Source organism: Anomalospiza imberbis, chromosome 5 (assembly GCF_031753505.1).
Source record: "Anomalospiza imberbis isolate Cuckoo-Finch-1a 21T00152 chromosome 5, ASM3175350v1, whole genome shotgun sequence".
Lineage (NCBI taxonomy): Eukaryota > Metazoa > Chordata > Aves > Passeriformes > Viduidae > Anomalospiza > Anomalospiza imberbis.
The window spans coordinates 69,711,142-69,726,707 of record NC_089685.1 but is presented as its reverse complement, the minus strand read 5'-3'; the positions used below and the strand labels follow the sequence as shown (position 1 = coordinate 69,726,707).

Genomic DNA, 15,566 nt, shown 5'->3' with positions numbered 1-15,566 from the left:
TCCCACAGCCTGTTCTGCTGAAGCCATTCCTTTCTGTTTAAAACATTTAACTATTCATAGAGTCTCTGGGATTTTTGTGAACCTAGAACTATATTTCCTTGGTTTTTTCTTAAGTGTTTTTTTTTTCTTGTTTTACTAAAGAAGAATCTCTTTCTAATACAAAATCAATTTATCTTCCTTTTTTTCATTTCTGTGAAAAAGCTAAAAACAGGTCTGATGCTCGTGATAATGTTGGTTTTGTCTCTGCTGGATTGCCTGCCACACGGTACCCACTAGATGGTGCTGATAGCCCTCTGTCAGAAATCTCCTGATGTTTTATAGCTGGATGGTTTTCTTCCCATCACAGATCACAACCGAATCCATGCCACTGATGTTCTACACGCCGTGTGGTACCTCACAACCCAGCCCATCCCAGGACTCCCAACTGTGATCAATGACCACGGCTCAGCAAGTGACTCAGGTATATTTAAACCTTGTCATCCTACACTTTCTCTCATGAAATTTGCTGTCAGAAAGGCAACAGCTGGGGATTGCATGCAGGATTTTTTTGCAGCCGGTAACACGGCGTTGAAGTTCAGTAGCACATTGGATGTTGAAGGTGTTCAGGTTGAAGGCAATGGAATTGTTCCTCCAAAACCTAATACTTAACATTTAATGATGGGTGAATGCAAGCCTTGGTGGTCACCTTTAATGGCAGATGTTTGTTACTATTTGATTTTTGCAAAAGTTTTTGATTTTTACAAAAGGCTTTTTCCTAGGAAGACTGTATTATTATTATTATTATTATTATTATTATTATCATTATCATTATCATTATCATTATAATAATTCTACTACTACTAATACTAATAATAATAATAATAATTTCCTAGGAAGACTGCAGTGCTGTACCAGAGGCAGTATAGCCTTAAATCCTTAAACCCTTCATTGTTTTGCTATTCTACAATTTATGGGGCATGCAGGCAGTGCTGTGCACTTGCCACTGCTTGGCTCTCCTGAAGTGTTCTTTGCTTTTCCTCACTATCTCCAAATAAAAAGACTTGTTGCCATCTGGCAATTGCTTTACAAGACCACTCTTGCTCTGTTTTATGATTGCTCACTACAGAAAGCTGTTCTTCTTGCATTTTTATATTAATTTCTCCATGTTCAGCTGTGGCAACTAGAGGACCTGTCTGTGTTTTGTGGGAGTTCTCAGAGAGTTGCTGGAAAAGCAGGAGTTTATTCCATTTATGCTTTTTTTTTTGGGGGGGTGGGGTGTGTGTGGTGTTAAATGGTTTTATTCCTGGAAAAAATTATTAGTAAGGGATTTCAGTGGCTTTGTATCTGAGGTGGAATGAAAAGGGTTGAGCTCTGGGGCTTTTTGATGTTTGATATTTGAAAGACATTGTTCAGCTGCATGCAAGATCCATTTGAGGTCATTCAGATTAAGTTAGCAAAGCATCTCAGTATCTGTCTCTGACAGGTATGCTCAAGATGCTTCAAAAAGGGGATGATGAGAGGATTATCAGCAAAGATCCAAAGTCTAGACATTTGTTTTGGAAAACATGCACTGTGATTTAATTATTAAATTCCAGTCCACTGCTTTAAGGTCTATCAGTGTCCCAAGGGCTTGTCTACATGATGAAAGAAATTAGAGAAAGGAGTGGGAAGATCAAGTTTCCCCTCAAAGCTCCAGCATGGCTGTGAATCCATGTCTTACTGCTTGTAACTTATATAGTTGGAGGATAGGTTTTGCTGGAGGGCTGGAAGATCCCCAGGTGGGATTAGAATTTGTTCCTTTCCAATTGCTTGCCTTATTGTACTGGATCATAGTACAGAAAGCACTGAGGTCAGGCTGCATTTATTCTTACTGTGAATTTGCTCTTCTCTCCCTGCTTTACTGCTTTTCTTACAGTAGGTCACTGAACAAGTGGCACTGGATTTTTTACTGTTTTCATTTCTTTATTTCTGCTCAGATTCTGACAGTGGAATCACTCACGGCCACATGGGATATGTGTTTTCAAAGACATACACACCTACAGATGACAGCTACGGATGCCTGGCTGGCAACATCCCTGCCCTGGAGCTCATGGCTCTTTATGTAGCTGCAGCCATGCATGATTATGATCACCCAGGAAGGACCAATGCCTTCTTGGTAGCAACGAGTGCTCCTCAGGTAAATAAATCTCAGGCAGTGATGCTGTACAGTTTGGAAGGTCTCGATGACAGCTTTTCCTTGCTAGTGGTGCCTGTGGCTTCCATTAAGCACAAGTCTGCCAAATATTTTGAAACAGCTTGTCAAAGTGACAGAAATAATCACTTCACTCGGGGATTGCTGGTAAGAGTCTTCTTACACACCCTCAGTTAGCAGAGCTGTTGAGAAAGGTACTGATAAACTGAGTCAGAGAAGAAAGTAAAGCTCTGCTGACTGATAGAGAACCTGTAACTGTGGAAGAATGGAAGAATTATTCTACCAAGTAATGCACAGAAGAATTAAATAAAATAAAACATCCCAGTTGTATGGCTGACTGTGCTTTGCAAGTTAATTGTGTGTGATCATAACACATTTTCTGTTGCTTCTATAGAATATGAGCAGCTTCAGTCTTTTTATGAAAGCGTTTGGAGGCAAGGAGTGGAAAATAATCTCAGTGTTATAAATGTAGAATTGAGGCTTGCCTAAGGTTACACAGAAGTTACTGCCAGTCCTGAGAGTTGAATTCAGCAATTCTGAGTCATTCTTTATTGGCTTATTAGATCATCTTTCCCTTCTTAACATAGCTGACCTGCCTGGCTTCAGCACACTGTGCTGAAAAATACTTCTATTGATGAGGAAATTAAAAAAAAGATATCTTAATGGTGGCAGGTTGGGTAGGGATACAGAAATTCTGGATTTACTCCCTGGCTTACAACCAAACTTCCTCGTCACCAAGAGCAAGTCACCTGAACTTTCTCTGGAGTCACTTTGTGTCTATGAATTGACTCCCTGGCTTACAACCAAACTTCCTCGTCACCAAGAGCAAGTCACCTGAACTTTCTCTGGAGTCACTTTGTGTCTATGAATTGATAGAAATGCTTCTCATCCTTGCAATGTATTTCTGTGATGAAAAGCTTTGATACTCTGGCCAGATAACTAGACTGGGAGAAGACGTGTGCTGTCTTTTAAATCTAATTGTAAGGAACAAATGCTTGTATAAATCTGTGCTTGTATAAATCAGAAAAGGAAGTTAGAAGATTAGCCTTCATGTACTGACTCTAGTTTGAAAATAAATTATTAGGAAAAAAATATTTTTTTTTGTTATTTTCTGAATGGAATTACCATCACTATGAGAGTTCAGTATCTTATTTTGATCAAGATTTGACCCATTTTGGATTTTAGCCCTGAGATATCTGTCAGGTTGAGTATGTTTCCGGTTGCAAACTGGAATTTCACCTGTTTCTGTGTTTGGAATCAGTCCTATGTGGACACAACCACCTGGTGCAATTCCCAAAGCGCAGTAATTCATTAAGTGAGGTTCATTCTGGCAATCAGGGAAGCACACACCTCTGTTATATTATGGGCTGAAGCAGGATGATCCATTGCTGTGATTTTGCATAGATGGTTTTGCAAAGATGATTTTGCCAGGATGATTTTTGCCAAGATGGTTTTGCAAAGATGATTTTGTGTAGATGGTTTTGCCGAGATGATTTTGCTGAGATGGTTTTGCTGAGGTGGTTTTGCCAAGATGGTTTTGCAAAGATGATTTTGCCAAGATGGTTTTGCAAAGATGATTTTGCCAGGATGATTTTTTGCCGAGATGGTTTTGCTGAGATGGTTTTGCTGAGGTGGTTTTGCCAAGATGATTTTGCGTAGATGGTTTTGCTAGGATGATTTTTGCCAAGATGAATTTGCCAGGATGATTTTTTGCCGAGATGATTTTGCTGAGGTGGTTTTGCCAAGATGATTTTGCTAAGATGGTTTTGCCAAGATGATTTTGCCAAGATATTCCTCAGCTGCCCCTTGCCCGTGTTGCTTCCACAGGCGGTGCTGTACAACGACCGCTCCGTGCTGGAGAACCACCACGCTGCTGCTGCCTGGAACCTCTTCATGTCCAGGCCAGAGTACAACTTCCTGGTCAACCTGGACCACGTGGAGTTCAAGCATTTCCGCTTCCTCGTCATCGAGGCCATTCTGGCTACTGACCTGAAGAAGCACTTTGATTTCGTTGCCAAGTTCAACGCCAAGGTGAGATCAGTTTGGGTTTCTGGGGAACGGTCAAAAAAGATTGCGGGCCTTGGTATCATCCAGCAAAAAAGGGTTTTTATTTCCTCTGAATGTCCTTTTGGCTGCTGTAAAATGTTGAATAATAATCTGGCCTTTCTGTTGGGTTTTTATTCATTTAAAGTTAGTGACACAGCTTCTCTTCTTATATATATTTAGGGGTTTTTTTCAGAATGTGGTTTAAGGCTAAAAATATCACAAACTGTTTTTGCATTCTACTTTTCAAGATTGCTTTCCTGTTCACTGGCACTTTAGACCTATTAGAAAAGCACTCAGGAAAAATCAAAGGTGTTATTACCCAGTTTCCATAATGGCTACTTTAAGTGAATTTTTACTGATTTAGTTGTATGACTGTGTTATGAAAGCAGAAATCAGGGCAGTTTTGACATTCTAATTTCAAATGCAGTGAAAGTGTGGTCTTCCTTTCTCTTTCCAGAGAAAGGTCACTAAACATCTTTCCTGCATACTGCATTCAGTGAGCCATAAAATCACAACCCTGGGAAACCATTGTTAAAAACTGTTTACAGTTTCAACCTAACTTATTGGGAATCAGCTCCTATTGAGATATTTTAATAACCTCCATCACCCATCAAAGCTTTTGGCCTGTTAACTAGATACCTGCCTTTGGAGCTGGTACTGCTTTCTTGTTCCTTGTGAGAAACCCCCAAAAACAGTGTGTTTTGTATCTGGGACCTCCTAGCTGTTTTGGTGGCATGGATAAAATGTTTTTATCCATGTGGCATTACTTAGGATGGATCTGTATGCTGACACTGTGAAACCTCCACATGTACAACTGGTTTTGTTTTCCATTTCCCTGTACCATCTCTCTTTGTCAGCCTTTAAGAAGTTGTGGAGAAAGGCCCTGGATATGGTTCAGGGTAGAAAGAGAACTGATCTGGAGATCCATAAAAGTCTGAGCTCCTTCTGCACCCTTGCTAGTCATGTCCCCTCCAACCTTAACCTTTCTGCTTTTATTTTAGAGCAGCTGACAATATGTATCACTTTTTCTTGTGAGAGGTATGGGAAAAATAGAGAAAAGGAAAAAGGGAGGAAATAGTTTCAGCCATGCTGATATCAAACAGGGAAATAAGCTCATTACACACATCATCACGCTGCAATCAAGCCATCATGATATTTTATAGTAATTTGTATTTATACACCAATAGGGATCAACTTCTTGAAAAATGTCATGAAAAGATTGCATTTGTTTGTTTTCCTAGTAAATGCTTTCAAACAGGTGCATAATGTGCACTTCTAATAGATAATATTGTACTATATATATAATACATAAAATTGTTATGTGTAATATTATATATTATATATTATATAATATTATATTATATAATATTATATAATATTATATAATATTATATAATATGGTATATATATTATATATTTTTTCTATATATAACATATTTTCTATATCTACTTTCTATGTATAATATATTATTCATCATATATAGTATATATAATATATTCTTATTCTATATATATAGTATGTATATAATATATTATATATTATATATATGATATATATGTCGTATATATAATATATATAATAATGATATTGGCTTCTCATTATTCATCTCAGTGTTCCTTGGTCTTCACTTACTTTTCCCTTTCCATATTGTTAATTCCAGCCTTGGGTTAGCTCACCTGCTTATGCTAGTGATTTTGTCAAATAGTTAAACATCTTGTGCAGTAGCCCAGGTCAGATCTTCCTCTTTTACCTGGGATGACCACGTTGGTTTCCTTTTCCCTGTCTCCTCATCCAGGTGAACGATGATGTTGGAATTGACTGGACCAACGAGAACGACCGCTTGCTGGTTTGTCAGATGTGCATCAAACTGGCTGACATCAACGGGCCTGCCAAATGCAAGGACTTGCACCTGCAGTGGACAGAAGGCATCGTCAATGAGTTTTATGAACAGGTAAAGGCATTCCAAAGCTGCCTGCCTGGTGTTCTGGAGCACGACAGTGCTGGTGGCCAGTGGAAAGTCACAAGAGAGTAGGGGTGAAGAGGTTGGCTGGAGTCACATTAATCCATTTTTTTGCTGGACCAGTGAAAGTCCTTTTTTCACTGAGGTTTCTGATGTGTCCTCAGAAACGTCTGGTGATGGTGTTTCTGCAGGCTGAACAGTTCAAGGCTGGCACTGTGGACAAGCACTGGCATGGTGAACAAGTGTTCCTTTCCTCTTTTTTTTTCCCCTGTCGTCAGTCATCATAGCTGTCATTTCCCTCTTCTTTAGTGCAAACTGTGTTTTCATCCTTCCTTCTGTGTTCTCTCAGGACATCAGCTGGTTCTCATGGCTCTCCTCTGCAGTCTCACAATTTATTGACATGTAGTCTCCAAAAGTGGACACAACATCCTTGTTCAGATGGTCTAAACAGAGCAGTGGGATAGTTTTAGCTTCTCTGCAGGCCACACTTCTGTTCACACAACCAGAACCTTTATGTGCTGAGCAGGACTGCAGCACTGTCTTTCAGTTCATCACAGACCAACCACAGCTGCTGCCTACACATTGATCCTGACCCATATTTCAATTTTAAGACAGCCCTTGCAGCTCTCAGAGGTTGGTCAGTACAACTGCACTAATTAAGCAAGGCCATGCTGGTGGCACAATGGAGGAGGACAGGCACAGATTGGTTTAGAAAGCCCTGGGAATGCAGCCAGGCACTGCTCCTCTCTTTCTAGGTGTAAGGGAGCCCTTAATTGAACCTAATTTTCTCATTTTAACCTATTTAGCCCTGCTGAGTGCAAGGGTCAGGGCTGTTCCTACACTGTTCCTCTGTTTCCTGAGCAGGAGCATTTTGAATGTTCTGGTCAGATTAAACGCCACAGCCTTTCTTTTCCAGAAGCAAGCAGGCTAAATCACTGAACAAGACAAGTCACAGGCTTCTCAGGCAGGCTGTGCAGTAACTTGAACTCACAGACTAATCCCTTTTAAAGCTTTTTCAACTTCCCCTAAATTTACTGCACTCACAGTTTGGAAAAAAAAAATCCAACCAGGATTTGCTGCTGCCTTCTGGAGTATGTAAAGAGACAGGGAAAGGGACATAATTCAGGCATTGACCTGAAGCTTCATCATTTCCTTCAAATCTCCCAAGAAAAAGAATGTACAATGAACCTTACCTACGGTATGAATGTAGCTGGTTCCATTTTTGTTTTCATTTTTTTCGTAAACAAAGACAGTATGTCTCAAAACAACCTTCATGCCCCAAATTTTCTTTCAGGAAATGCTCTTCTTCTTCATTACAACTGTCCCACCAAACTGTACTTCACAGTTCTGGTGATGATCATAGCTTATGTGGATGACTAGTGCATGCAGACAGCAGCAGTTCAACAGATGTCGAATACGACTTTCCTTTTTTCCAATAAAACTTATATTAGCCCCAATATATTCATATCAGCAAAGCCTTGGAGAGTGAATCAAGCTTGTGAGGATACAGATGTGGGAAGATATTGTGTTATCTGTTCCACTGTATGAACTTGTGTCATTTTCCCTCATTTAGAAATGTGATCCAGAACAAAGAACATTTTCTTTCTTGGACTTGCTTTTGGCATTAAGGAGGATAAGTTAGATTCTCAGTTTCTTTTATCTCTATTAAAAGCTGTTTTTCTTTAATATGCTACAAGAGGTGTATCAGACCATCTTCACCATGCTTTTGAGCATTACATTTTTTTCTGTATTATCATTTTTCTGTGAGCATTATCATTTTTCTTTTGAGCACTAGAATTTTTAGATATGAAGGCTGGAAAAGTCTTCATATTCTCATTTCCAAAAAGGAGAAATTTATGGGAAGTTTGTATTTCCCTGGAAGTATTATCAAAAAGCACACATATGTGAATTGAACCTATGCTGTGAAAATCATGACATATCTTTGTTACAATAAACACCAATTCCATTCAAGAATTTCACTCCCATATAAATAAAAACTGCTTACTAAAAATGTGTTGTATCAAAATATTCAAAATCCTGCGTCATATTGTTGCAGGATGTTCCCTTCTCTTCCCATGTCCAGCATAATTATTTGAAGACAGAAGAGACATATTAGAATAAAAAGCAAAACACTGCAAGATGTTTCACATAATAAATCATGTTTTAACAGAAAAATAAAGAAGAATTTGTAAACATTTCAACAGTCAGCGTTTCTCCCCGTTCACAGCTGGGAAATCTCAGATACGTTTCTCTAAAGAAGAGCAAGCTGTCACCTCTTCTTAATTTGCTTGCTATTTCAAGAATGGATGGCATGTTTCAGTGTTTTGTCAACACAAATATTTTGTTTTTTAATGATTGCACATAGCATTTCAGGATTGGTTATTATAAAATAAGAAAACAAAACACAAGGAAATGAGATATTTGCTGTACATACTCCAAAATTTAGCTCTTATTTTTTGGCCTTCACCAAATACAGATACAGGCAGGGTGTTGGTCAGCTGTGAAGACCATTACTTTTGAAAAATTTACATTATAAGGAGATAAATAGAAGCAAACAAAATGGAAACTGAAAATGCATCTCCAAATTCTAACATATATCCCATAATATAGAACTCTGTATTGTATTACAGCATTCAGTTACATATCAGGCTTGATTAGGGAGGTTGGATATTTTTCTGGGGGCAGATGGCATCTGGTCTTGTCATGTCTGCTCAGCTGAAAGCTCACTGATACCACTGGAATCTTTGCTGTGATAGGGAATTGAGTATCTCAGATTTGGCTCTGCAGTGAAGTTTTACTTTATTTTATATCATGAGAAGAGAGGAAAAAAACTTATCTTATGCCTCCCTCTCTCCCCTAAAAAAGCTTCATGGGAAAGATTTACTGGTTTTGAGCAAATGAATGTCATACATTGCTTTAATTGGGATCATTCTAATAGTCACAGGAAACAAATATTTATGACCCAAAGCCAAAAGGACATCGCCAGGTTAATTTTAATAAGGATGAAATCGATAACAAGGCTAGTCTGGTGAGATAGCCCTGTCTTGCAGAAGTTGTCTTATTCCCTGTAAACAAGGTTGTTGTGGACTAGCAATCCCACAGTCAGAAGGGTTTTTTTTGAAATAAGGTGAAGAAATAAATGAAATAACAATTTTCACGTTTTCCCACAGTGTAAACATCAGGGTTAGGGGCATCCTTCTGCAGAGTCGTTGTTAAATTCTTCCTTGTTAAATTCACGTTATTGCTAGTGGGCTGGTATCAGCTCCTACAAGAAAAGAGCTGCAACTCTGCCCATCTGACACGATGGCACTGTGACAATGCCATGATGGAAGAGCCAGGCTGGCATTCAGATGTTGTCCTTTCAGCATTTTTAATTGGCTGGATGTGCTTTGCTCCTTTTTGTGGCATGGTTGTGTTTCATTTAGCTCAGAGAAATTACGGCTATTTTTCCTCTCCAGGGTGATGAAGAGGCCAGCCTGGGCCTGCCCATCAGCCCTTTCATGGACCGCTCTGCTCCTCAGCTGGCACACCTCCAGGAATCCTTCATCACTCACATCGTGGGACCACTCTGTAACTCCTATGACTCAGCAGGGCTGATGCCAGGAAAATGGATAGAGGAGAGTGACGAGTCAGGAGACACTGATGAGCAAGAAGAGGAGGAAACAGCAGAAATGGAAACTTGTGAAAATGCCGAATCTAGTAAGTGGTTGAATTCCATTTTCCAACAAAACAAGTTCTGTGTCATGACCAAAACACTAAGCAGAGAGAGGCTGTGAGCTGGCCAGGTTCAGCATGGGCCTCCTCCAGAGTGACAGTGAGTCCTTGGTGTCCTTGGTGAAGCTGTAGCCACTGACATTGTGAATGGAGATGCTCCATGGTTTCACCACCAATGTGGTTCATATCTACCACTTATTTCTACCTTAGCTGGGGTTTCTGGTGGTGGATCACCCATCTGTGATTGAGGGCTTTCTAGACTCTATCAGGACTGGTGTTGATAGACTGCAAGAATTTCAGTTGAAAAAAGGCTCTTTGGGAGAAGATTTTTCAAGGAAAACACTCATCACTTCCATGAGTTAACATGACAAACAGGAATAATCGAATGAGGATCTGAAATGCTGATGCAGTAAAGGGGTTTTTAACAATGAAATCATTTTAATGCAAATCTCTTCAAAGTAACATGGAGAAGAGTGGGAAGAGAATTGGCACTGAGCAATTGCTGTGTTGTGTGCTGGGAGCTGCATCACTTGGCTAACCAGTAACTAAAGCTCATATTCTCCTTCCTGTCCTCTAGAAAGGCAGCATTGCCAATGTTTGGGTACTGAGATGAAAGCTTTTTACCTTGAAAGGAGATTTCAGGCACTTGTGGGAAGTGATTTTTAAGAAAAAATACTGCAGCTGTAATACTGACCTCTTCCTTTTATCAGTTTAACCTTGCATTACCTTTTCCTTTCTTTCATGTTCTTTCTCCCTCTGAATTTTCTATTCTTGTTCCTTTATTTCCCTGTTCTGAGTCATCTCTCTCTCCCCTGTATCCAGAAGTTTTAGTAAACAGCAGCCTAAAGTGCACTCATGAAATACCAATACTTTTTCCCTCAACAGACTCATTTTTTCTGTTCTTTCCCACACCCGTTCTTTCATGCCCTGCCTGGGTATCATCCCTTTTTCCTGTTGGGAAAGCTGACAAAGATTTGATGAGTGCAGTAAGTCACATATGGATGTGGAACTAAAATCTGTGCCTCCTGATGTGCAGAATTAACCTTTTGTCTCTAGTAAGATCCAGAGGTAAACAGTTTGTATTTAAGAAATCATTGCTATTTTTCACATACACACCCTTGCACATATTTTAGGTTTAGCATGTTCACATGCACAAAAAAAATCTCATAGAGAACAGTAAACATCAAGTAATGTAACACACATGGGTTAATTTGATCCTTATGATCACTTTATGATCTATCAGTTCTGTAACAGGCGGAGCCACATGTTTGCAGGCCTTTATGGAAGTGCCTGCAACTGGTAATTAACACAGACCCCAAAGCCTGAAACTGATACTGCTGTATTTAAAAAAAATATGAAGGATCTTCTCTTATATCCATGATGTCTGTAACCTTACTCTGAAATCCTTGGTTTCCTTTCATTTAATATCTCTATTCACTTATCTTCTGTATCATCATTAGTGGAGTCAAATAATGCTGTTTTCAGGTTAAAAGCACTGATCATTATTAACCCTTTTCACATTGCAAACAGACTGATTTTAGTGATCTTCTGTTTTCTTTTTTACCCTGTTATAGTACCTTAATATTCAGCCTGGTGTTTTTACTATGGTTTGAAAACTGTGGTTTTCAAAGCTTTAAAAATTAATGTATCAGAAGTTTTGAAATATTCAACAAATTCTTTCTACACTCTTGGTACCAAATGGGGAATGCTCCTCTTCTCCATCATACTAATGTGTGGCAAATTGTTGTCTTCAGGTCCCCTAAATTCTCTGTGGCTGTGTGGACCTTACTCAGGATTCTGTGACATCTTTTGTGTCAATATAGGGGCCTCATAGTTCCTTAAAAGTGTGTGCCTGTGACCAACACAATTTGGGACTTTCTAAACTTTCTCAGTGAAACAATAAAAGGTTGAGATATCAGATGCACAGACCTTAAGACTGGTATAGATGTTGGTAAAGATCTTTTGATGACAATGCCTTCGAGGCAGATAGAAATATAATTGTGGCAGAAAACACTTCATCTAGGTCCTGATAATTCACTGAAGCAGTTGAGATCAATGTAAGAGTTATAACCTTGAAGTAGCCTTAAGTAAGTTTTTTTGCTATACAGGAGCATGTACTTTTCCTGAAGGATCTATGCAAGTGTAAGAATTAAACAGACTCAGTCTTTAGTGATTCAGACAAATTTTAACACCACAGCAAGGGTCTGCAGAGAGCAACAAGATGAGAGGTCGCCTGGGAAACCCAGGAGAGAATGTCCTGCTGTAGCATTGGCAGCATAGGGGCTTCTTATTAGTGCTAAACCTGAAGGTTTCCTACAGGGAACCAAGGGCTTTCTAATGAAGGATTGAATTGGATTTGGTCTGTTCTCAGTGAAAAGCTCTTTGTTTCCAGTTCAAAAGCTTCAAGGGCTAAACATTTTGGATCCTGACACAGACATACTTCAGGCAACCTGCAAATACTAATCCACGCAAATTTATTTGGTACAAAACATTCCTCTACGTCACCTTCTTTAAAGAAAAGTCAGCAGTTGCCTTTGGAGGGGCTATTATTTCAGTTCTGTGGCGGCCATTGTCACTGCTAATGACCAGGAAAATTTTTCAAAATTGTACTGCTAAGGAGCTAAGAATCTGTATTGGACAGGGTATATTGACAGGGAAAAAACCACCCTTCAGACGCAAAACACTTGTAGTGTCAGCTGTGTCAGGAGCCGTGAGAACCACCAGGGACAAAACCACTTTGCAGGCTGAGAGCAGGGGCCTGGTGCTTCAAAACCAAAGAGAAGCAAGCTCCCTGTGATAGTATTTGGCTATATGAGTGCTTCTTTAGTGCTAGGGCTGGTGCCAGAGCAATGTTGTGCTTAAGCTTTAAGGTCACCTCTACTGCGATGGTTGGAGCGATGGGTGGCCTTGAAAATGGAACATAGGAAAACAAAAATCAGGATGCTTTTTTTCGTAGGACAATAAGCAGGGGTCTGTTGGGGGTGAGGAGAGCACAGAATTGAATGTGTGTTGAACAGAGTCTTTAAGAACTTGATGTAAAATGAGCAGAAACAGCTCAGCAACGTGTTTTATGCATAACCATTCAAAGGCTAGATGACTCTGTAAGCAGCTGAGTCAGGCACAACATGCAGCCTTGGGATAGGATGAAGCTGGGGCTCAAACTGTGCAGGAAACCAGTTTGCTTTCCCCAAAATCTGGAGAGGCACAGCTTTCTGAATTTTTAACACTGTTCAAATGTTGGGGTTTAAAAATCTGTCATAGTACACTCTGTCTGCTTCCTGTGCCTTCAGTCGATTTTCCTTCTCCAATAGAAACCAGTACATTAATGTCACACGGTGTTTTACAGGAAAGAAGAAGTTCAAGAGGAGGAAAATCTACTGTCAGATCACTCAGCACCTGCTTCAGAACCACAAGATGTGGCAGAAAGTGATTGAGGATGAGGAGAGGTTAGCTGGGTCAGAGAAGCAAGGCACGGAGCAATCCCCACTGCACCAATCTTCAGAACAAATCCAGGCCATCAGGGAAGAGGAGGAAGAGAAAGGGAAGGCCAAGAAGGATGAAGAGGAGAACACAATTGTAGAACCAAACCAATGACAATATTTACAGCAGTATTTTAAGACAGATTGACTCGTGCACAGACTCTTTCTCAAGCCAGCACAGCATTTAGACACAACACTGTAGAAGTATGGGATAATGCGCCTACAGCTGTTTAATTTGTTTCTCTTTCCTTTTTATGGTGAGGTACATTGTTTAAACTCCTATGCTCAAGGAAGCTTTCACACTGCAACACCGGCTTTACAGACTTTCTTTGAAGAGATTTGGGGGTGGGTGGAATTATATAAATATATATATATAGCCAGGGTTATTGGCTGCACACTACAGCAAAATACATTTAGTGATATATTATGGTCACTGTGATATTTACAGGAGAAAGTTATCTGAGGAAATGCTGCTTCTGAAGCACATTTGCAGTTAACAGTAAGGTACCAGTTAAGTAGCTCTTTGCTCTTAATGCTGAGGGATAAAAGTTCCAAAGCTTTATATGAATGCTGATACATCCTGCCAACACATATGTGTGAGTGAGGGGGTGTTTGCAAGTGTGGGTGGATGTGAGGAAATACAGCATGGTCTGAGTTCTTACCACACTAGCTGTAGCACACGTCCCAGCACACCACAACAAACAGAAGGCCAGAATTGTAGAGAATTCGTGCCTGCAAGGGAACAATTTTGAGGAGCTTTGCTTTCCCGTAGCCCTCCAATCCCAGTTTGCACTCCAGCTGCGGGCAGCCTCCATTCAGCAGCAGCCCAGGCGCTGCTCCGGCCCTACCCAGCTGCGCTGGCATCGCCTCCTCCTCGGCACCTCCCGCACTGCTGGCGAAAGGGAAGTGCCAGGAGGGTTATTTGCCAAGGGGGAAGTGCATGGCACAGCAATCCGTGCCCCTGGAGAAGGCTGGCCCTGCCTGTACTCGTGCAGGGTGAGCGTTGGTGCGGGTCCACGCGCGCGTTTGGGCAGGAGACCGCGGGGGCACGCGGTCCTCTTCTGCCCTCACCCCCTGCCTCTGGGCATCCGTGACCAAATGTGTCATTTGAGAACAAAGCTAAACTGCTGGGAGACAAAAGAAGGGAGTGTGGGGGCCAGGGCCCTCCCCAGAAGAAGGCAAAGGGTGCATTAGGAGCTGCAGGGGACAGGTGCCAGTTCTGCGTGGGCTGGGCACTCGGTGTCCCAGGATCTGCTCACATGGGCTTCAGAGAACCTGGGTTTTCAGTGTCAGGTGCTGCATGGGAGCAGTTTGTTGCTGGCATTCTGCTTAGGAGCACCATGTTTGATCCCACCAATATATTTTTCCTTCTTTCTTTTTTTTTTTTTTTTTTTAACAGAAAGAAAAAGATCAGGCCTGTAAGAACAGCAGATCTTTTTTGTTGTTGTTGTTCTGTTCATTTGTTTTCTCTGTTGTTTATGCTGTGAGCCAAATGTCTATTTAAAAGGTTGGATATTCACTTTCCATATTTTATTTCACAATATATTTGTCAATGATTAGCTATCTAGATGTAAATATGGAAAAATTTGTATGGGTTCCTGTAGATAATGATATCTTTAAGAAAAAAAAAAAGAAAAAGAAAAAAAAGGGAAAAGTTGTTTTGTAAAGATAATTTTTTAAAAAATAAATACAAAAACATTTTTATACAGTGTAGCCATTTCCAAACCCCACAAAGAAAGTCTTGAGTAATCTGTATAGACCCTTCTGGGAAGCCAGCGGTCTACAGGATCAAGGCTTTAAAATATTAATGCTCTTGGGGACTGGCAGCACCAAGCAGTACCCCACAATTTAGAGATTTGTTCCTACAGAAAGAGTAATACATATAAACTTCAGTATCTCTCAGAACTCCTTTGACTATGTATGCTTTTTCTATTTTGATTCTGCATCCCATTACCATGAAGAGGGTTGCTTGTGAGAATGAGATTCCTTGTGAAAGGCAGAGTTTGTAGAAGTCATTTCTGTGTTGAATTTCTGACATTGCACCCATCGCTTTTTGCTATTGTTACACATTCACCAAATTTTATGATCCTGTTGACAACTCCCCAAAATGTTGGAAAACATTCTCTATCAAAGCCAATCACAGGTGTGTTAGCACTTCAGAGTTCCCTCTTGCTTTGCATTTCTGTCAGAATGAGG

The 15,566-nt window shown here is 40.2% G+C and overlaps 1 protein-coding gene across 7 annotated transcripts in view; it reads left to right on the top strand.

The window, feature by feature from the left end:
• The window catches only part of PDE3A (phosphodiesterase 3A), a 223,331-nt gene extending 209,539 nt beyond the window's left edge, over positions 1-13,792 (top strand). For all 7 annotated transcript variants that reach the window (XM_068191861.1, XM_068191860.1, XM_068191865.1 and 4 more), the window contains 6 exons: positions 347-460; positions 1,956-2,155; positions 3,998-4,201; positions 6,013-6,168; positions 9,636-9,876; positions 13,238-13,792. In XM_068191861.1, coding sequence (XP_068047962.1) covers positions 347-460; positions 1,956-2,155; positions 3,998-4,201; positions 6,013-6,168; positions 9,636-9,876; positions 13,238-13,485 — 1,163 coding nt within the window. In that variant the 3' untranslated portion in view covers positions 13,486-13,792. The remainder of the gene's footprint in view (positions 1-346; positions 461-1,955; positions 2,156-3,997; positions 4,202-6,012; positions 6,169-9,635; positions 9,877-13,237) is intronic.
• Positions 13,793-15,566: the final 1,774 nt, after the last annotated feature.